The sequence below is a fragment of the Danio rerio genome, chromosome 22 (genome assembly GCF_049306965.1).
Source record: "Danio rerio strain Tuebingen ecotype United States chromosome 22, GRCz12tu, whole genome shotgun sequence".
In the NCBI taxonomy this organism is placed as follows: Eukaryota; Metazoa; Chordata; class Actinopteri; order Cypriniformes; family Danionidae; genus Danio; species Danio rerio.
In genome coordinates, this window is record NC_133197.1 from 17,267,651 (window position 1) to 17,291,279 (window position 23,629).

The 23,629-nt window shown below is 34.9% G+C and overlaps 2 protein-coding genes across 7 annotated transcripts in view; both read right to left on the bottom strand.

Annotated features, from left to right (window-relative positions):
• The window catches only part of pip5k1ca (phosphatidylinositol-4-phosphate 5-kinase, type I, gamma a), a 44,862-nt gene extending 32,753 nt beyond the window's left edge, over window positions 1-12,109 (bottom strand). For all 5 annotated transcript variants that reach the window (XR_012397546.1, XM_073936817.1, XM_073936816.1 and 2 more), the window contains exons 1-2: window positions 11,832-12,109; window positions 38-69 (exon numbers count right to left, since the gene is read on the bottom strand). Coding sequence is in view for 4 of the 5 variants with exons in the window: in XM_073936817.1 (XP_073792918.1) it covers window positions 38-69; window positions 11,832-11,946 (147 nt within the window). In the remaining variant the exon portion in view is untranslated. The remainder of the gene's footprint in view (window positions 1-37; window positions 70-11,831) is intronic.
• Window positions 12,110-15,641: 3,532 nt separating this feature from the next.
• On the bottom strand, window positions 15,642-23,036 carry gpx4a (glutathione peroxidase 4a). Of its 2 annotated transcripts, none has more exons than NM_001346537.1 (7): window positions 22,904-23,036; window positions 20,439-20,533; window positions 18,278-18,422; window positions 17,630-17,781; window positions 16,224-16,248; window positions 16,039-16,098; window positions 15,642-15,937 (listed from the first exon to the last, which is right to left on the bottom strand). In NM_001346537.1, the coding sequence occupies exons 1-7, from the start codon at window positions 22,976-22,978 to the stop codon at window positions 15,905-15,907; spliced, it is 585 nt and encodes a 194-aa protein (NP_001333466.1). In that variant the 5' UTR covers window positions 22,979-23,036; the 3' UTR covers window positions 15,642-15,904. The 2 variants fall into 2 exon arrangements, with proteins under 2 accessions (NP_001333466.1, NP_001007283.2); NM_001007282.2 differs by lacking the exon at window positions 22,904-23,036 and adding an exon at window positions 21,220-21,344.
• Window positions 23,037-23,629: the final 593 nt, after the last annotated feature.

Sequence of the window (23,629 nt, forward strand, 5' to 3'; positions counted from 1 at the left end):
TCTGCAGTCTAAAAGTAGAAGCTTTACAGAAACACACCTCTGTGATGAAAGCCTTTTTCGATATGGAATCTAGTAAAGAAAAAAAAGAACAGTGATCAGCCGGATATTGACAACACAATCTGAATAAATATCACTTTTTTTATCAGCTGCAAAAAGAAAATGCAGACAGTCATGATTGTGATTCAAAACTTTGGTATATATTTGTTTGACATTAACATCCAGACTTCAACAGGTCGCCGACAGCATCGCCCGACTTTATTATTCAGCCTTCATTTATATTCCATCACAAACCCCGGAGCATCAGCAGCAGCTGTCAACAGCGACCGGGGTGTTTGTTGACAGAGAGACGGCTTGATAAAAATACATCATGTGAAGACGACGGCTGGGTTCCTCACCCCAGATTCATCCGCTTTTCCGTGGCATCCCAATCAAGGTCAACAAGCTTCCTTGGAGTTTGCGTTTGTATGTGGCATCAACAGACACATGCTGCTCTAAATAGGGCATTTGGACACCAGACAAAGCTCATGGCTGTGCAGTGAGAAAGCAATGGAGATGGAGATGAAATAAAAAAAGAGAAGCTAAAACAGCATTAAGGAAAGGTCAACCAAACATTTAATGGGATAGTTCACACGACATGTCAAATTAGCTGATTTACTCAACCCTAGGTCATTTAAAGTCCAAATGAAATGTATTATATTTATTTTGCTAGCGCACATTAGCATTTTTTAGGTGAACAATTAATCCGTGCGAGTAAATACATTGAAAAAAAAAGTTTGTTGTGGTAACCCAGCAGGCACACAACATCATTAAACATTAATATTAGGTTAGATTTAGATCATGACGTCAGGTGACCAAAATTCAATGCCTAGCCAGCATCTAAGGACAACATTATTTTAATTTCCAATAACGACGTCAAATTACGTTGATATTTGGTTCGTTGTGTTGGAAAGTGACCAAAAATGTAACGTCTGATAGATATCATAGTGGTAACGTTAACACAACGTCAAGGTGTAACATCATTAGACATTGACATTTGGTTAATTTTAGGTTGGACACTGAACATTGATGTAAGTCCAATGGTACTTTGGGGTGCAACGTCAATATGACGTCATGTTGACATCCTGTGCCTGCAGGGAATCTTCAATCAAAGTCTGACAATTTGCTTCTGTGTTTGGAGTATGTATCAAGATTTTAGGGTCACCTGATACCTGAACTTAAAGATGATTATTTGCTAGTCTAAGCAGTTCTAACAGACAAGGCTAATAACAAATGTGAAGCAGCAAGCTACTGTGGAGTTTTCGACAACATGTTTTGGGGAAATTGGCTGTTGTAGAATGAATTGAATGCTCCAAGCAAAATCAATTTTTCATTTTCACCTCTGAATTACCACATACACACAAGCGAGCCTCATGACTAGTTTAGTTCATGATATTTCTGGATCTGGCTGTCTGCGTGGTATCCTGTTGTGGAGGACTGTTTAGACAACAATGTGGTTTTTCTTAAAAAAGTTTTTTATTTATAGTTTGCAGTTGGATTTGCCTCAGTTCAAGCTGGAATGTTAACATTTTGTAGGATTTTTCAGCTAGTCAAGGTTGACTACTCCTCTATCAAAAACTATTAGAACAAACATTCACTGGGAATATGTGCCCAGGGCTACAATTTTGAGAACCGAGAAATATGGTTCACCGAGTACATAAAACAAATGTTTTCGGGGGGGTACCGCTCACTTATTACCTCCGTATGTATGGCTTTTCTGGCATTACTAGTTTGCTTGGTAGCTCAAGATTGTCAAAAAATGTACAAGGCCTCCTCTAGTGATTTTGTAAAAATAAACCTGCAACCAGGTTTTGGCCCAGGTACATATTTCTCTGTTCTCAAAGATGTAGCCCTGAGCACATATCTCTAATGAGCTTGGGTTGATTAAACGAGTACAAATCAACTTCTAAGTCTTTCTTTTTTATATAGGTACAGAAGAAAATTTTATTGTGAATTTAAACTTCCTGTTTGCTAACTGTGGCTGAGCATTAGCCTAAACTCTGTTAAAAACCCAGAAAACTTACAAAAGATTTACCTTCAACAACATAACATTATAATTATTAACCTATCATGACTTTCAGTCACTTCTATAGTTATATGAAGCCAGAAAGAACTTAAAGAACTTTCAAAACACAGATTCCAGCTCATATCGTCTCCAGTGCTAATGAATTAGTAAAACACCTCCTGAAATTCCAGGGTTGGTGTGATCACAGCCAGCTCAAAATGAACCTGAAATGGAGAACTTGATGAACAAGCCTTCGAAGTGTCACCAACACCTCGAACTAACATTCATTATATGGACTAAATTTAACAAAGACTTATCATACAGCTTGCTACTGTGAATAAAGAATGTCACAAGGTCTCGTCACAAAAGTTTACAAACTTAAAGTAAAAGCATGATGGAATAGCTGCTCCTATAACTGGTAAAATAGACTGTTAAAAGCAAATCAAAGGAATTAAAGTATGAACCCACCTTTAAGGAACACAAAAAAAATTTAATTGCTGACTTCTGATAGAGAGAAAACAAAAATTGGGAGCTTAATTGAAGTAACCAGCCTTTCTAACCAGCTAATAAGGAGAGTAAAGCCTGTTTTAATGCCTTAAACTGTTTTTGCACTAATTAGTCTGTCCATGTCATTTCAACATTGTCATAATTAGCTCCTTTACAACTGAAAAACAAAAATTAGACATCAAATACTCTTGTGTGTCAGGGGTGTGGGTGGACTTTCAAACATTTTTCGATATGGGGTAGGAAAGAAACCACCAACAAATAAATGGTGGCAATGCCTTAAAACATTTTAGCAACCATTTGCCAACCATTCAGTCAACCATTTACAATTTTTTTTCCGTGTAAGGCTTTTGTCAACCCCATATGTTATTTTGGTGTTCGCAACAAGGCGCTGTAACTTTAAATGCCCAGGCTTTGACAGGATGGAATCTGATTGGGTGTCAAGTGTTTCTATCATTCATCAGCTAGACAAAATCAATATATTTCTTCTGTATCATTTTTGTGTGGACTTTAAAGGCGGCTTGAAATCAAAATTTAGAATGTTCATTCTGCTAGCTTGCATTGTTATTCATAAGGTGGATAATTAATCCATGCAAGTTAATCCGCTAAAAGAATGTTTGCTTTAGTGATCTTCAATGATACTCTGTTCATTTGTTCCAGCGATTGGAGTGGCGGTCATTCTGTTGACATCAACCTGAGAGATTCCATATAGCAACTTTATATAAATACCTACTCTTACCATTAGTTTGCTATTAGGGAATGATGCACTAATCCAAGGTAATCCACAAAAAAAATAAAAAATAAATAAATAAAAAAAAATCGCTGGTTTTGGTGTCATCAATAAAAGTCTGACCATTTGTTTCTGCGTTTGGAGTGCCGGTTGTTCTGTTGACGTCAATCTGAGAGCTTCGACAGCAACTTCACATTAATACCCTCTCTTACCATTAGTTTGCTATTAGGGAATGATGCACTAAATCCATGCAAGTTAATCCGCTAAAAGAAATTGCTAGTTTTGGTGTTCATCAAAAAAAAAAGTCTGACCATTTGTTTTCATGTTTTGAGTGGTGATCATTCATGGTTTTCACTACATTCATTCTTCCATTGTGGGGCGCCACGCCAAAATTCATCCCACCACGGCTACATTTCAGCTTCTCATTCAAAACATTAAACTTTTTTTAAGCGGGTAAGAATCACACCAAAAAGTATTAAAAGGTAAGTGAATTATAACAGCGCATGTTTTCTGTAACCGTAGTAGTGCTGTGCGTCATTTGTTTAACCCTTCAAGGTGACATGCTGACTGACTGACAAACGCGTGTTGCCAGCAAACTTGACATATACCCGTTTTACTTTACTTCAGGACGCATAAATACCGCTCTGTAGGTCTATTGAAGACATTCATAAATATTCCTAGCAAGTCTAATGAATGCTGGAGACATACTCGTTACATAAACGCACTATATCGCACTTCAGCAGCGTTTATTTGAGAGCGCACAAGAAGATCTGTGCGCTCTTGAAGTGGCTTATATTTAAGGGGGGCGTGCAAGAACTTTTGTGCATGAACAGAGGAAATTGGCGCGCAAGCAAAGAGATTTGCATGCTCGTAGGTTATTATATAAATGCTATCTCGACTTCTAATACTGCTCTCCTGACATTTGTCTTTGAAATAACGCCACAGGTAATTGGTAGATCTGTGTTAAAAAAAAAGGCCTGCCGCCACAGCTGGAAAAAATCCTAGAGGAAACACTGTCATTGTTGGCATCAATCTGAGGTCTTCCATAGAAACTTCATATTAATACCCTCTCCTACAGTTAGTTTGCTATTAGGGAATGGTGTGCTAAATACATGCAAGTTAATCGACTAAAAGAAATTGTTTGTTTTGGTGATCATCAATAAAAGTCTGACCATTTGTTTTTAAGTTTGGAGTGGCGGTTGTTCTTTTGACGTCAACCTCAGGGCTTTCATAGCAACTTCATATTAATGCCCTTTCTTACCGTTAATTTGGTATTAGGGAATCCCAACCCCTACTCAACACTCCTTTATTTGGCAGAACATTAACATACTGAAATAAAAGTGTCAGCAACTTCCGTTTTACTCAGATTTGAAATAATATTTATTGTCATGCTGTTTATCCCATCTTCGTAAACAATGATTGTTTACAAAGCCTTGCAAAGAAGTGTCTAAGAAGGACTCTGTGTCCTCTTGCAATAGATGCCCTACTCCCGCCGAGGTGCCGATGGGATTGAGTGTCTTCCAGTACCCTAGTCTGGTCTGCAGGCCAGCCTATAAAAAGCTCCATCCTCTTTGGGGCATTAGCAAGGGGGGCAAGGAATACAGAGAGACGCCATTATGCAACTCTTGCTTGTTTTCCATTTCCCACTGGAGCTTGAAAACTCCCAGCCGTCTGAGCTATTAGAATAACACGAGCTGAGGAAATAGATGGAGTGTTTTAGACAGACCTGCTCTGTTTTGCAAAGCAACATTGGTAAGCTCAAACGCTACACACGACTTTGACTATAGCCTTGGGCTTGATTATATATGCATCTCATGGGATGTTATTTGTTTAAATGGGAAAGAGTCATGTCCGCATTTCACAGATGGTTTAATTGTGTACATTTGCAACCAGCACCGCATCAGGATAATGAAGTGGGCGCTTGCAATGGTCCATTTGGTGGTAATAACCTCCAAATTGATTTGGAATTCATTTACTATAAAAGATCTTTTCCTATCTAGGCCTTTATCGGTTCAGCGCTGTTCTTAATGAGCAGAGCAGGACAGCCAATAAACAGAGCAGCAACACAGAGATTTATCAATGAAAGAATTATTTTTGCTCTTACGTAAGTCTTTATGTTTATTTTTGCTAGCGCACATTGTTATTCTTTGGGTGAACAATTAATCTGTGCCAATAATCTACTGGAGAAAATGTTGTTTTGGTAATCTTCGATCAAAGTCTGACCATTTGTTTCTGTGTTTAGAGTGGTCATCCTTCTATGTTGACGTTCAAGGACTATTCAAGGACACAATATTCTTAGCCACACCACTCTGACCTTTAGTTTGCTATTAGGGAATGATGAGCTTAAGAAAGCTCTGCTCCCAATTCAATATTCCATTTCAGTTGGTAACTACATCAACATTCTGAAATAAAAGATTCAGAAAGTTCAGGTGTACGCAGACTTTAAATGTTTGCCGAGTGATGCCAGTTGTGTAAGTGGTATTGAGTGACACCTGTGTGCCACACTTGTCTCGACTCGAGTCCCACTGAGGAGCTCTAGAAGGTCAAAAGGACAAGGAATGACGGTGAAAGAAGAAAGAGGATTATGCTTTCATGTTTTTGTTTATGTTTATATTGCAGTCGTCCATGTGAGGAGAGTTTATGAGAAAACGTATAAGATTTGTGTCATGTTTGCACATAGGCTAATCCCTAAAAACAAGAGTGGGAGGATGAGTGCATCCATGTCGCTTTAGGTGTGAAAATGCAGTGTGTCACAAAACAAGCAACAAGACTGAAATCTCTTACAGGCCATTCACACAGAAGACATTTTTTCATTCTAATGTGCTACTTTTCCATTGTTTTGGGAATTGGGCATCGTTAGTCCGTCAGTTAGCGTCAGTTCGACTAGTTAGTTTGGTGTGTTTCACCAGCCTGATCTCATGATCTCATTTTTGTCAGTTTTTTGGCTAATTCGTACGAATTCGTACAAGTTCAATTATACGAAAATGTATGAATTTTAAAAGGAGGCATCCAACCCTACCCCTAAACCCAACCGTCATTGGGGGATAAGCAAATTGTACTAAAATTTGACGAATTCGCCCCCAAATCAAAAAGTTACGAATTTTCGTGAGATATTGTTTCACGTCACCTCTCATCGGATTAATGTAGAAGCTTGGTGGCCCGATTCAGCATGTCAAATTGGTGTTATCCGTTGACAGAAGAGAGTGCTCTAACTGGTTATTCAGCAACAAACCAGAGCACAAGTGTGACGTAACATATAAATAGGTTGTAATTTTGCTACATCTCTCAAATATTTAATATGGATTATGAGATATGGATTATCAGATATATTTGCAAGAGCAAATCCCTCCATGGTGAGTGACAATTACCGTGATAATAGTATTGAACGCTGCTTTGGTACTGACACATCCTCCCACGCAGGTCTTTTCAGTTGGCTGCCGTCTGCTGTCATGGGCAACCTTTTGGTCTAGACGGAACCAAAAATGATCCAACTTGACAACACAGTTGGGTAATGTCACCGTTAGTTGTTTGGGCTCAGCTTGGTGTTTACTGGCCCATATATTTGATGGACTTCTATGACCCTTACACTCACAATTTGCGTCTTTTGCAGCACCTCATGTATCTAAACCACGTTGTCATGTTTATATGATGTAACTTGTATACATAATGCTTCTCATCAATGTCAGTTACACAGCAGTGGGCCAATCAGAAGAGCTAAGGTAAGGTAAGCATTACGAGCTTCTGTTTACAGAAGCAAGTTGACATAACATCTGTTTTATTTGATGTTAACAAGGCGGAGGATGTGTTTTTAAAATAACATTCCTAAATGCTGTGTTCTGTGTGAATGGGCCCTTTCAGTGTTTTTATTTTTCATAGTAATTCAATGCAATCTCACAGCAATTCGTAACTTTTTGATTTAGTGGCAAATTCTTATTAATTTGTAAGATTGTATTTTTTTTTGTTTATTTTAGTAAAATTTACTGATCCCCCAAAGAGGCGTAGATAAGGAGTGGGGTTTTGTTAGCAAAAAATTAAATCGTAAGAATTTGTATGAATTATTCCAACAATACCTAAAATAGTTACGTCTCCTCATGAGATCGGGGTGATAAATTAAATAAAACAGTCAAAGAATGGGATATTCAGTGACCTACACTGTAAAAAAAATGCAGGGTTCCACACAAAACATGTTGTCTCAACACAAATTGATTAACTTACATTTAAGGCCCCATTTACACTAATGCATTTCAGTTTGAATATGCATAAGTTTTGCTACGGTTACTCCATCCATCCACACTACGCCGGAGTTTTCGAGCGCCAAAAACGAATCGTTTTGGAAACGCTGGAGAGGCCGTTTTCATTCTAAAACGTTGCTGCTCTGTCTCACTGTAGATGGAGGAAAAGGGAGACATCTGAAAATGGAGGCGGGGCTGATTGGGGCTTTTCCTCAATATTGTATAGCCTACACACAGTAAAGTCCTGCATCCTCTCATTGTAAGTTCAGACTTTGCAAGTTTTATATGGAAAACAGACTACCGAGGGCATGTCGGTGAATCTTTAAAGGGAACCGTGTACTTTATAACGTTATTCACATCAACCTGGCTACGCTGTTTCACTTTCTTAACAATAAAATAAAAACATGATATAAGGAACTGCCTATTTTCATTTTGATATTAGCAACTTAACAAATAGCAGAAATATTGAGGCATTGTGCTGCATATATGAGCGTCATCTTCACTGTGTGCATATTTGTAACAAAACGGAGCCTATTACATCACTGCCTCCTTTTATTTTCATTGAAAATACAAAGCATACCTCTCTTTTGCTAAATATCAGTTTTAATAATCAATAATGGCCATTATAAAAGTTTAATGTACATTATGTTTATACATTATAGGAAATAAAGGCAAGCGATAAGTCAATATACAGAATGTACGTGGTTACATTAAATACTAACTCATCTTTGCGCTCAACTAAAACACGTTACCTGAGAACGAGTATTAGATTCAAAAAACCAAAGTGGGGTAATATGTCGTTAGATATAGACAGCAAGATAAATTAAATATTACATTTAGCAAATATAGTGAGATTAGATCCAGCGGTAGATCCTTGATGAACACTCCGATAAGCACAGCTCTTATCTAGCTAGATAGGCTGCAGCGCATGCCAGTGTGTGTGTGGTCACGTGATGTGCGTTTTTCAGTGGTTTGGTGTAAACAGAGAGTTGTTCAGAAACGCTGGGTAAACCGCTAGTGTGGACGCGGATCGTTTTCATTCTATAATGCCGTTTTAAATCTAAAATGCACTAGTGTAAACGGTGCGTAAGTGGATTGAACATAAAACAACCAAGATGTCCCAAAAAACCTAGAGAATTGTGTTGTTTAGCTCATTTTAAACTATTTAGGTAAGTATTTTTTCTATTTGGATTACCTGTGCCTTCATATAACACTCAACTAAAGTGAGTCTTCAAAAGCATTAATAATTTGGAATGAAAATTAAATTAGCATCTTAGTGTCACATTTACATAAACACTGGAGAGGAAGTCCCGGAAAACTGTCAATCACCAAAATATGGTCTGACTTTAAGAACAAAACAAGGACGGTGTATCACTTCATGTGTGAAAATGAGTCACGGGTCACTGCGAGACCCCATAAACACATGTCATGTGATTGCGTGCATTACAGTCAGCATGTTTTCCCACACACATCTACACAGGAGACGCCTGGGAGTTGACCAATGAAAATAAGAAGATGCCGAGGCAGGAGAAGCCAGCGCCAGGGGAATTCAGGGAGTGAATCGGGAGTGTTTGGAAGCAGTTTAAACGAGTTTTAAAGAGTAGTACTATGAGCCAATAGCTTTAGCATTTACATCTTTGGAAAAGAGTAACTACAATACAGTTTTCAAAGGTTCAACTGGTACGCAAAGCAACATAAAGGTCAATCTTAAGTGCACACTGACTGAAGCACTTTGTGGAGTGGATCTCATCGAAATCTTTAAGTAAAGCATGATCCTACACTATGCTTAAAACTCAAAATATCAACCTTTTTTAACTAGAAAAAGGTCACAGGTAAATTTATTTCTTGTAAATTTATGTAAAAGTAAAAAAAAAAAAAAAAACAGGAAAACGGCTCATTAGGTTTACTAGGGGATTTTATCTAGTTCCATGCATGTGAATCCATTCATTAAAACCACACACAGTTATGTGAATTATTAACAGCAGTAAAACACTGATGAGAAAACAGCAGTTTCCTCGAGGCACTAAACCAGACTGAATTTCAGAAATAGTTATCAAAGTGAACGCCTGACATTATCAAAAACAACGCTAAAAAGAAATCTGCAGGTTTTCGCTGATTTTTACATTTACATTTAATCTGTTTTTAAATTAATAACAGTAATAATAAAGACAAATATAAAAATGTTCATATGATATATTATATAAGACTTTCTTTGTTGACCAAATTACTGGATGTAGTTGGATTTGCATTCTAAACATTAAAAAAAAAAAGTTAAAAAGAGTAAGAGTAAAACAAAAAGAAATTCTAACGGAAGCTACTTTGTGCCACAAAATAAAAAAAAATTGTTTTTTTCTCACAGATTTGAAGCCTTTATGCAATTGCAAGCTTATATCTCACAATTATATCTCATAATTTTTCTTATCATAATTGATAGTTTATTACAAATTTATACTATAATACCACAATATTAAGTCATAACCTCACAAATGGCAGTTATGACTTTTTCCCCCCTCAAGATTCTGAGTTTATTATGAAATACACTCAATAGCCACTTTATTACTTTAGTACTTTATGTACTCCTTCATAGTACCGGGTTGGACCCCCTTTTACCTTCAGAACTGCCTTAATACTTTGTGGCATGCATTCAACAGGATATTGGGAATATCCCTGAGATTTTAGTCCATATTGACATGATAGCATCACGCAGTTGCTGTAGATTTGTTGGCTGCACATTTATGATGCGAATCTCTTGTTGCGTTGCACCACCACCAACAGCCTGAACCATTGATACAAGGAAGGATGGATCCATGCTTTCCTGTTGTTGACGCCAAATTCTGACCCTTCTGCATTTCTTGGTTGTAACAAGAGCTTATTTGAGTTACTATTGCTTTTCTATCAGCTCAAACCAGTCTGACCATTCTCTTCTGACGTCTGGCATCAACAAGGCATTTGCGCCCACAGAACTGCCGCTCACTGGGTATTTTTTCTTTTTGGACCATTCTCTGTAAACCCTAGCAATGGTTGTGCGTGAAAATCCCAGTAGATCAGCAGTTTCTGAAATACTCAGACCAGCCAGTCTGGCACCAACAACCATGCACATTCAAAGTCACTTAAATCACCTTTCTTTCCCCCATTCTGATGCTCGGTTTGAACTGCAGCAGATCGTCTTGACCATGTCTACATGCCTAAATACATTGAGATGGTGCCATGTGATTGGCTGATTAGAAATTTGCGCTGACAATAAGTTAGACAGGTGTACCTAATAAAGTGAGAATTACAAGACATTCAAATAGTCACTATTGTGAGATGCAAAAATACATATTTGTGAGATAGTAGAGATGTATAACTTAATTTACTGTATAAACTAAAAATAGTGAAACATAAATAAAAGAAAACAGCCTAAACTTGCAACTACAACAAGGAAAATTGCAAAAAAAACTGCAAAAATATATATAATTACTTAATAAAAACTCAGATTTGCAAGATATTAGAATTGCAAGACAAAAATCTGCAAAAAAGAGGCAGAACTGCATAAAAAGGAGAGTTTTTTAAGATAAAAGGCTGTAAATAGTCTATCTCTCCATTCCTAAAACAGGCTTGGATGATTCTTAGATCAATAACCTTATTATAAATGTGTGACATCCAAATTAGATTTTTTTTATTCATATGCATTATTTATGACTTTTTCAACCAATTAAATTCGTATTATACTTTCCCCCCTATGATATACTAACCGATTATACACCAGTGGATTACACTAGCTGGGGTTTGAGTATTATAATCATTCAAAACAAAAACAACTTCTATATGCATTATGGTTCCTATTCAAATAATTTAGGACAACAAAACATCATAATGATGCCATCTTTCAGTCATTATAAGAATGTCAACCTTCATGCAGAATGCTTTAATTCATTCAGCTGAGTACATGCAAAAGTCATTGATCCTCACCATATGCCATGCAACCCTTTACCCCAATTCTCACCTCAAGCCCCCCTCATCCATCTGTCATCAGCTCAGAGTCCCTGCTATGCTGAAGGCTAACTAGCTGATGCTGACTTTAACCTGACATTTCACAACATCCACCTGACGACATCCATACTAATCTGCATTTATTGTAAATACACACTCCCTCGGTCTCCACACGAGCCATAATAAGCAAACGCTCGCGTGACAAATAATCACGCATCAGGTCCCACATCCATGCTAGTTTTGCTAGCTCTATCCATGTGCATCCCAACACATATGAATCACTCAGATATGATTGGATGAATAAATGTGTCCATTAAGCCGTATTTTGAATCAGAACGAATCGGTTAGTTACCCGCATCCACGTCGTCCGCCGACCCCGCGTCCTCGGATGCTGTTGCCCCGGATAACGGACTCCCATCCCCGGCCTCGGACAGACTGGCCGCCCCTTCAGCCGCCGCGGCTTCCATTCAACCTCCCTGGATGAATCCTCCGAGCTAAAGAGGGTAAATAATTTCTAAATAAACACAGCCTTCGCTCGCTGTCTGTATGGATATGACTGAAATGAATGCGGGAGGTTGAGGAGCGTCGCGGTCCTCCTGCTCTCCTCAGCTGTCATGCACTGGCTTTGGGATGATGTGCGATTCACGACTCTGGTTCGTTTGAACAGGTGGATTGGTTCAGTAGTTCAGTTGAACCGACTCGCACACTTGCATGTTATTTTGAACTGTTTAGCTTTTTAAATAGTAAATATAACGAAATTTGGATAAACATTCGGATATATTAAGAGTTTTACAGCGATACGTGTAGTAATGTGGTCAATTTTGGCGTAGATAAAACATTTGTTTTGGAAGAGAAATGGACACGATTGTCAAGTTGAAGGAATTGAGAATGATAAACAGCAGACATGTTAATTTTGGTTAATTATAAAGTGCACTGAGTATAAGGAAACCAGCCTAAATATATTTTAAGTGTTTCTAATGTCATATTTTATCAATTTGTGACACACTACGCATGTTTTTAAGTGAATTATTTTTTTATTTATGATTTAATTAACATTTTTCCATTTTACAAACATATCAAACAACCCTTACAGAAATAATAATAGAAAAAAATATATAAACATAAATACAAATAACATATTGATAAAAAAGTGAATAAATAAATTAAAATAAAAAAGAAGATAATAATAAAATAAAATAAAATTAACAATTAATGCGAGGCAGATGTCTACATTTATACAGTAATCTCAAATGTTACATTTCGAGTGATGAAAGATTACGTTTTTAAGTGAATTAGCATTATTTTTTGTCCTGCACTGAGTCAATGCCTGCTTCAGTTGCACTTTGAGACACCAAACTTCAGATTTGATAATATATGTATTCTCACGGTTTTTTAGAGGTTAATAAGTAATTTGCCTAATTATAACTATATTACATTTGTAAAAATTTAGTGACAAATGCCAAGACATTTTCTTAATTAAGGATACGACACGTCGATGACTATCAAAAAAAATGAATTGTTTTGATTCACTAACGCGAACCAATTGAATCGATTCATAAAAACAAATCGCACTTCCAAACGAGCGCACTAATCTGCTTGGATGAGGCGCCTGCTGCTCTCTGTTGGTGAATATTCAGTAATGCAGGTGAGAAAAAAAAGCTTAACTCGGATATACTATATCAGGGGTGATCAAAGTTTTTCTTATGAAGGGCCAAAAAGCAAACTTGATTGAGGGTGGTGGGCTGAAGGTAAAAACACCAAACTGTATTACGTTAAAGTTGCCATGGGTAATTTCCTCATTTATATAATAATCTAAAAAAATAACTAGAAAACGTTGCTTTATATTAACTAATACAGTACTTTTTTTTTTTTACATTTGATAACAAACTTATTATATTAAAAACAAAAACAATCCCATTTATAACAGAATGGAGTTCCTCGCCTAGGTTTTCTGCATTGTCTTCTGTCCATCGAGTGATAGTAAGTACATTTTAGAAAATCAGATTCATTTATGGATACATTTAATTGAAACATTTAGCTAGCAATCAGTTTATTTTTTGTAGCTAAGCAATTAAACAAACAAACAAACAAACAAACAAAAAGGTTGTATGAAATTAAAAATGACAATCTCTGTTTAAGGCATTTGCCCCTCCCCTCCCCATCACTCTCTTCTCTGATGGGATGGTGGGCCAACTTTGGCCTGCGTTTGGTAATCTCTGAGCTATTTCATCATTAAATGTGTTAAATTATTAAATATATCTCAATATTATTAAAGTAAAATCTAATATAATCCTAAAATCTAATCTAATGTATAATATTTTATTAATGTTCAGTTAATTCTGATGTTCATGAAATAATCTGGGTAATATACTGTACAGTGGTGTAAAGTAACTAATTACAAATACTTAAACTACTGTAATTAAGTAGTTTTTATCAGAAATTGTGGTAGTTTAATTTTTTTTTTACTTTTAGTGTAGTATCGGTACTTTTACTCCACTACTTCATAATGCATCATAATGAACTACCTCAAGACATGGGCGATTTGTAATTGCAGCAAACTGATTGGAAGTTGTCCAAAATCTTTACACACATTAACCGAGAGACTGTTTAGATGCATGTCACTGATAAGAAGATGTTTACAATGACCGAAATCCCCTAAACACCCAGCAGGCACAGGACATCAACATGATGTTAGATTGATGTTGTACCCCAATGTTGTGGAGACACTGCATTTTGTTTAAAAATGAAAATCAGGTTGACGTCAGAACTCAACGCCAGGTTAACATCAATGTCCAACATCCAATCAAAAATCAACAAAATATCAATGTCTAATGATGTTACAGCTTGATGTTGTGTGGACGTTACCAATATGACGTCTGCCAGACATTGAATTTCGGTTGCCATACCTGACGAATAAATGTCAGTATTTAACGTCAATGTGATGTTGGTTTAAGATATTGGTTCGACGTTTTGGTCACTTTTCAACACAACCCAAAATCAACCAAATATTAACGTCATTTCACGTTGTTATTGAACGTCAATATAACGTTGTCCTTAGACGCTGACTAGACATTGAATTTTGGTCACCTGACATCACAACCTATATTTAACCTAATATTCACGTCTTATGACGTTGTGTGCCTGCTGGGCAATAGCTAAATGCACTACAGAATGTTACGTTTACACACATGTAGATTAGATGTAAATGCATCATCTTTTTACTGTGCAATACTCACTACTTTTGAAGTACTTTTGAAAGGGCTACTTTTTACTCATACTTTGAGTAATATTTACAACAGATTCTACTTGCACTACATTTTTAGGCAAGTAATGGTACTTGATTGGTCACTTGAGTATGATTTTTCAGTATTCTTTCCATCACTGATACTGTATATAGAATAGGCATGGGCAGGTATAAGATTCTGACGGTATGATAACCATGCATAAAAATATCACGGTTTCACAGTATTGTGGTTACTGCTCTAAAATATGTGCTTTTTAAATGTCTTGGTAAAAAACTAAAACTTTTTCCTCTTTGAACACAACATATTTTATGATAAGAAACATTTAAAATATTTTGGAACAGTAGCTAAAGATATCAGGCTAAATAATTTAGACTTCTGCTGTCTTTGTTTGTTTAAAAAACACTTATTTCTTTACTATTTAAAATGGCATCTTTGGATATATCGTCTCTGCTGGAGATACTGTTGTCCTAAAAACATTTTTTAAAAATCTTACATATTCCATAATTATATATAATATGTATATATGTAATCAACCAAATATTAACGTAATTTCACGTCGTTATCGGACGTCAAAATAACATTGACCTTAGATGCTGGCTATATAAAATACTTCAAGCTTACTGCAGGATTTTTATAGTTGACTCAAACCGAAAATTAAAAAAGCTAACTTTAAATAAACAATTACAAAATATTTACATACATATACTCACATTTCAACATTCCCATTTCTAATTTTCGTTCTGTTTAACTTATTAAAATAACTAGAACAGACATAAAAAATAAAACTTAATAAAAAGGATCAATAAAATTACTAAAACTTTAACAAACTACTTAATAAAACAAATACAAATTAAATAAAAAAACACTATAAAACTCAACAATACCTTGGCTTACAGGAAGAAAACAAACACCAAACGTACTGTTCAGCAGAATCTCTTTGCATTTATTAATAAATGTACACTACATCAGCATGTTTAGTGCTAATAAAAAGCATGTCTCTTCATCTGTCCTCTCTGCGGACTGACGCTGAGCACTCGTGATGCCCTCAGGAGGAGGTGCACGCCAAACACATCAGGTCTGTTCTTTCCTCAACAAGGGGTTTCCAAACAAACCTTCATCAGTCCATGAGCGGCATCACTCACACCCAGCGCTCAGACGCTAGTTCAGCTCATCCAGCACATTAGAGATATTTAGAAAGATCCTTCTCCACCACCTGAAATTATATTTAAAGACAGTTACTTACATGATGATATAGTTCATGACTTTAAACAGATGTAGATATAATTAAAGATGAGAAGAGAATGAGAAGCGTACACTTGGATCCTGCAGTGGGGAGTATCTCTTCACAACCTGGCCTTCACGGTTAATAAGGAACTGACATTTAGACAAAAAGGAAAATGATTAATTAATTATAATGAATAGTAATCATTTATTTGGATTTATTAATTTATTTTAATAAATTTAAAACAGTAATTTGTCTATAAAAGAAATGTACAAACCTTTGTGAAATTCCATTTGATGCCACTGTAACAACAAAAAAAGTCAGCCTTGTTGAATTTACAATTTTTAATCCTAATTTTAATTTGTGATAATTTGCTTAAATCATAATTCTAACCCCCGGTTTCACAAACAAGGTTTAAGGCTAGTCAAGATTAAATTGCATGTTTGAGCTGTCTCAACTCAAAATAACTTGTAGAGAGATGTCTTAAATATGTCAGTGTCATTTTTTTGTTTTCCAGGTGCACATCAGTAATATTTTTCTAAGGCCATTTTTATAAATGTGTCTTAAATAGCCTAATTTAACTAAGGCCTAGTCCTGGCTTAACCTAAGCCCTGTTTGTGAAACTGGGCCTAAGTGTTCATCTGAAATAAATGTGTCTTGATTTTCATAATTATGACAATTATATTTTATTTTAAGGGCACCTATGATGAAAGCTTTTGTAAGCTGTTTGGACAGAACTGTGTGTCGGTATAGTGTGTCCACTGTCATATTAAAGTGATAGAAACGTTGTGATAGAAAAAGTCTCTTTTTGAAAATGTCCTGACTTTAAAATAGGACCCAAATCCCAGTGATTTTGAGGCCCACCACAACGTGACATAAGAGTGAGGTTTTCCCCGCCCACTGAATAGATTAACAGATGCCATGTTTCTATAAAACACACACTATTGTAAAGTATGTAAAGTATGTTTCTATTGCACACACATCTCCACAAAACTTTTTTTTTTTTTGCAAATAAAATGGGATTCAAATATTTGTTACAACTCTCTGTGGTTTTCGTAAGTTTTATAAGAGTGTAACGTTTTAAAACAGGCAGGGAGCAGCAACTCATTTTCATTGAAAGCAAAAGGCTACGAAATCAGCTACACTGTACTCAGACACTGATGGGTGTTTTGAGCTGAAACTTTACAGACACATTCTGGAGAAACCAAGGGCTTATCTTACATCTTGTTAAAAAAAGGTTTAAAAAAAGGTGCCCTTTAATTGTCATTTATGTTAAACTGTCATTTATCTCTATGATTATGTCATAAATGACTAAGTATGTCAAAATTTCAATGTTATATATCATTAATAAAAATAAAGATATTCAAATATCTTATTTTCCATTTAACAGAAGAAAAAACAATCAAAGTTATTTGTATTATTGTCATCTCTTTTTCTAATAATTTCAGCATTTTATGTTGTAAATAAGACAATTCTTCAAAATATCTTCTGTAAATATCTAATGTTTAACTTTTTCTTAAAGCTAGTGTTTTATCTCAAATAATATTTTCTAAATTTGTCAAAATTTACTTTTATGTTGTAAATATAAAAACATACTTTAAAATATATAAAAATTCCAAAACTATATAATAGTACTAAACATAAAAAAAAATACCAAATAGAAAAGCCAATCTAGCAACTCACTTTCCAAGGAATCCTTTTCCATTAGGCTGATCCTTCAGCCACTTCCAGAGCGGATGAGCCCCGTCGCCATTCACATCAATCTTGCTGAACATGTCAAACTCTGCATTGTATGACTTGGCGAATTCCTTGATTTGGGAATTAGTTCCTGGTTCCTGAATAAAAAAAAATATTAGATAATAATAGGATGTATTAACTTTAAAAACATTAAATAAATGCACTTTTGTTTGGAAATAGACTCATTTTACAACTCCTCTACAGTTAAACAAACTATTCAGCCGATCTCTGTGTCTGGTAGAAGCACTTTTAGCTTAGCATTAAATCAGATTAAACCATTAGCATCTCATTCAAAAAAAAGTTTAAAGGAGTTTTGATAATTTTTCTATTTAAAGCAACTTTTAATATTCCATCAACAAAAGATTAAAGCAGAAAATAGAAAAATTATCAAAACTTAAAAAAAAATGTTTAAGTGAGATGCAAATGGTCTAATTCGATTTAATGATTTATGCTAAGCTGAGCTAAAAATGCTCCCGCCAGACATGTAAATTGGCTGAATGGATTCAAAAATGGTAAAACTCAGCACTTTAACTTTAGATGATTTGTAAAATGAGCCTATTTACAAAAATAGTTGAGCATTTTTGATGTCCATACCTGACGTCCGAACTGGTTGGAAGGGAAAGCCAGGATGCGTAAACCTCTCTCAGAGTACTTGGCGTGCATCTCTGCAAACTGAGAGTAGTTTACTGGGGTTTTACCTCATTTGGAGGCAACGTTTGTGATGATCACAACTTTTCCCCTGAAGTATGTAAATATGAAAGTAAATTAGTGTCACAAAGTCATTGGAGCAAGAAATAATATGCCAAAAGGTTTAAAATACTGTAACATTGTGATGATTAAGTTGTTTCTAACACAACAATTTGGTTTTAGCTGCTAGAAGATGCAAACTATGTGTACAAAAATTGGTGCAAAATATAAAACATGCTTGATATCCTCCAATTTAATAGTCTGAAGTAAAGAAAAAAAAGAATCATACACTACTCAACTCTCTGTGAAATCTACAGAAGTCTCATGTAAAAACAAAAACTTTAAACCGTTGACCATGAATATGACTTTTATGGGGTGGTGAGTTATAAATTTGAGATAAAACAATTACAAAAGAAGATTTACATACTACATCAGACATAAAAAGATAACCATAATTTGGGAAAAACATGAAATGATGGCTATGACTGTGAAATGATGACTGTGACATGTAATAACTATGACATAACAAGCTTAAATTATTAGATAAAACCATACATATGACAGAAACATTTGGAATAGACATAGTAGAAGAGGAGAAAGAAAGCCAGAGGAGAAATGGTTGTGCCCAGCCAAAGAGCATGGAATCACCAAGAGGCGACAATCTAGTGCAATTTGGGAAACAGCCACTAGATGGTGCATTTTAGAATGAAAATTCCAATAGAACATCAGCATATTGTAAGTCTGTAAAATAAACTATTAAAAGTGCTGATGATTGTAATAGTAAGTGTTGTATTGTCATCTTTTAGTTTGTTTCTCAGCTTTAATGTGCTTTTTAAATACATAAATAAAAAACAAAGCAGCTGCTTCCCATCGCAACAGCAAAAAGATCTAATGGACAGCCGATCGCTTTCATTCCAAAATGGCGGAATCCAGGGCTGTTGCTGGGTGCTGCTGTTGCAATGGAACGTTCTATTGAGTGTCACTTCTTGGTCATTCTAAGCTCTTTGGCCCAGCTGAGCCTGGTTTCTCTCAAGGTTTTTTTCCTTCACTTTTATCAATTGGTAAAGTTTTGTTCCTCGCCACTGGCGCCACTGGCTTGCTTGGTTTGGGACTTGTGTAGCTGCACATCGATGGATTCGCTCTTCAGTGTTTGGACTTTCAGCAGTGAAATTTAACTACACTGAACTGAACTAAACTAAACTTCAACTCTGGAAACTAGACTGACACAGTTTCAATTTACTAAAACGTCTATGTTAAGCTGGTTTGATACAATCTACATTGTAAAAGCGCTATAGAAATGAAAAGTAATTGAATTGAATAGAAGAAAATCAGACAAAAAGGTAAATAACAAAATAAAAATGTATTTAAAAATCTTTTTTAAAGTCATAAAAATGAGTCAATGTGAAATAATTAGATCAATCATTTTGACAAGTGTCATATGCCATAAGTACTCATATCTCATAGTCATGACCTCACATTTGATTTTTGATTTCTTAGCAGTTTTACAATAAAGTATTACAATTTAAAAAGTTGAAATTATGAAAACTATATGACAAGAAACATTTGGCAAAGATGAAAACCAGTCATAAATATGAGGTAATCATGTAATTATTTGATCAATATTCTGTAATATTTTGGCTCCTTTTTTGTCTTTCTGTCTCATAATTATGACTTGTATATCTTATGTTTGACTATCTTTTTGCATGTCATAATTATAACTTGTTTAATAACATTTTTTATATCACAATCCTGACATTTAACTCATAATTATGTCTTATGTTTACCATGACTTCAGCTTATTGGTATGTCATGGTTTACATTCAGTCATAATCTGTAATTTTTTTTACTCTTTGTAACAACTGTGTCTTTTTATCTCCTAGTTATGAATGATTCTGAATTACAGGTATGAAATCATTATAGTGTAAATAGACTTCCACACAAATCTATAAACCCTCAAAAGATCTGCAGACTGTAATGTTTCATTTCGTCCATAAACAAACATCCTTCATTCTTTGAGATGAAAATAAACAGCAGCTCTACTTCTGCCATGCTCATTTTGAGCCCTCACCTGTACTTTTCCAGGGAAACTTCATTTCCATCTATATCTGTGGCTGTGAATTCATAAATGGATTTGGCCGTCTGCCAGTCCTCTAGCTGTGCAGACTGAGAACAGAAACACCACAACATAATAGGATAAACAAAAACACTTTTCATCACAAACATTACACAAAAACATGCTAACTAAAAACCTGCTAATGCTATATTCACATTTAACCAAAGAACATATCTTATCATAGCTAACATGCTAATTCCTGCTACACTGAAAAGCAAAACAATCCTGGTAGCCTAATTTTTTTTAGGTAACCTAATTAACCTTATGAGTCACATTAACTTGAATTACATTAAATCTGACTTAAACGGCTTGTATATCAAACAAAAAGGTTATAATTTACATAAAAACACACGTGGTCATGACTTACTGATCATATCAGCATGGGAACATACTAATTCATGCTATAAACATGTTAGAAACATGCCAATTATTGCTAAAAACATGCGAATATATGCTAGACAACGAAGTCCAATGTGCTAGCCTTGCTAGAAACATGCTAATTGAGTATGGTAATTTACTAGAAACATGCTATCAACAAACTTTACTTAACTAGTTCTAACTTACATTACATTAAACTAACATGAAAGGTTTGTGTGACTTCAAAAATGTAAGTTGAACCATGGTTAACTTATTTTAGCAAACTAAATTAACATTAAGAACATTAGCTGTCATGACTAATCATTTGTTTACAGAGTGCTAATCCAGCGTGTGTGTTCAAGTAATGAGAATATCTCACCATAGTCTGCAACACTAGAGAGAAAACGACAGCAGACCCTAAGAAACGCATGACTGCCTTTCAGTATTTACTACTGAAACAGCAGACAGCGAATTACATTAAATCCTCAATGTCCCTGAACTCCCACAACACTGCACACTCCTCATATATATAATGCTTGAAGTAAACATTAACTTGACCCAGAGGCGGTTTTATTCCCTATAGGTTGAAGTTCTGCCGACTAAAGGGCTATGTGTTGAGTGTTTGACTGTAAACTGTGATGATAATGGGAGGATTTGAGAGTAAAGGTCAGTGGATGACGATCTTGCACAACTGAAAGAGCTGATAGCTTGATATGATGCCATTCGCTTTGCATATTAGATAAGCTGTGGTGTGTGTTTGGTAATGCTACAATGGCAAACACTGGATCTGTTTGACTTGGATACTGGCTTCAGGGAGGGATTCGTGCCACAAGGATATTATGAAATGGAAAAAGTGGGATATTGATTAATTTAAAAAGACTGACTTTAAAATTTGACATTAATTGTAACATTAGTTATGAATATATTAAAACTGTGAAACTATGACATTATGTCGTAAGTCAGGACATTGAGTCTTAATCATGAGGTTGATGTTATGAGATACTGTCATATTTCTAAAATTTTAAGTGATAAATTTGACTCATAGTTTGGCATTTTGGCACAATTATTGTGACATTATTATTGTGAAAATATTGTGACTATTAGTATGCATGTATAATATGTAGTGTTTTTAGTATGTAGTATGTTTTCTGTCACAGTTGAATGTCAAAATTTTGACTAATAATAATGATCGTTATCATATAAACTCATTTGTATCTTTTGTAATAAAAATGTATTGCTTTTTCGTCATAATTTGAATTTTTAATGTATGTTACTCACAATTATGACTTGTTATATCACCATTTTCACTTAAGTCATATATGTTTTGTTTTAGATCAAAACTGTTAATTATTGTCACTATTACCTCTTATACATCTTTGTTATATCTTTAACCTAAAATTTTCACAATTATGACCTGGTATTTCACTGTTTTGACTCATTTCATATTTGTGTCTTTTTAATATAACAACTCAACTTTATATTTTTGTCTTTTTTTGTCATAATTGTGTCTTTGGCATTTGGTCATTGCATTTTGGAAACAAACCTAGATTATATAATGTTTTTGTTAGAACTAGAAGTATGTGTTTAATTGTCTTTTAAATACCAAAATACAAATTTTTACAATTCCTTTTTATGGTGCTTTAAATAAAATAATGTATGTTAATCAAATATATTTCAAATAGAAAAAAACATCATCTATTAGGAAGCAGATTTTTGGAACCTGTTTTTTTTTAATAATGCAGCCTAGATAATTCGTTAATTTATTCATTAATTAATTAGACAAAACAACTATTATTATGGAATTATTATTTTACTATTGTTGTTGTTGCGCTTGCGCATTGTTTATATAACGGAAAAAGGTAACAGCTCTGACACAACACAACGACCGATGACCTAAATACACCAAGACCTCTCATCTTGAGCAACGACTGATTGTGTAAACAAACCGATGATAAAACATTTTCAAAACCCCCGTAATTACGCAGCAAATAACCCCATAACGCTATCCACCATTACGTAATATTCTACATTTGCAAGATCAGTAGTGTTTAACTTTACAATACCGTTGCACCAATGATCCCACTGCTCGATAAAGCCCCGAACAGCAAAAAACGGTGGATGAACCCCATTTTCTGCATTTTCCCCTTGCAAAGTTCAGTCAGTTGTGGTGTCGCACTCACAGAGAATCGTTCTTTTGAGTCGATTCTTTTCAATAAATCAGATGAACCGCTTCGCCAAACAATTCATTTTAAAGTGATTCTAGAGTAAACTTTAACTCGACTTCAGATAGAAATAGCTGCCTGTTTTTTTTATTGTTTTTAGCTAAGGCATACTAATATGATAATGTAACCCACTCAAATTTTTGAGTGTTAAATATTGTTTTATTTTGACATGTAATTAAGAGTTTCTTAATTAATTTTTTTTATTTGTCAGAATATATGTATTTATGTTTTATTTTCTTACCTTACCTAATGCACAACAATTGGGCATTTAAAAAAAATTTATAGATGTATAAATTTACATTCAGAAGTTAATTTCTAAAAACCGGAATTGAGGTCAAGGGTGACTGACGTCACTTGTACGCCAGCTTGTGGTGAAGACAGGAGAGACACGTTTTGGCTGTCTTCTAATTTAATCCATCCTGCCAATTCTGCATAAAATTAATGTCCCAAATTGTTTTGCTGCATTAGGTAAGTTATATACATTCGGATTTCCTGCATATTTATTTTACTTTTCGATTTGTTTAGCTATATTGTATAGATGATGCATACTGTTCATGGATCGCTGTA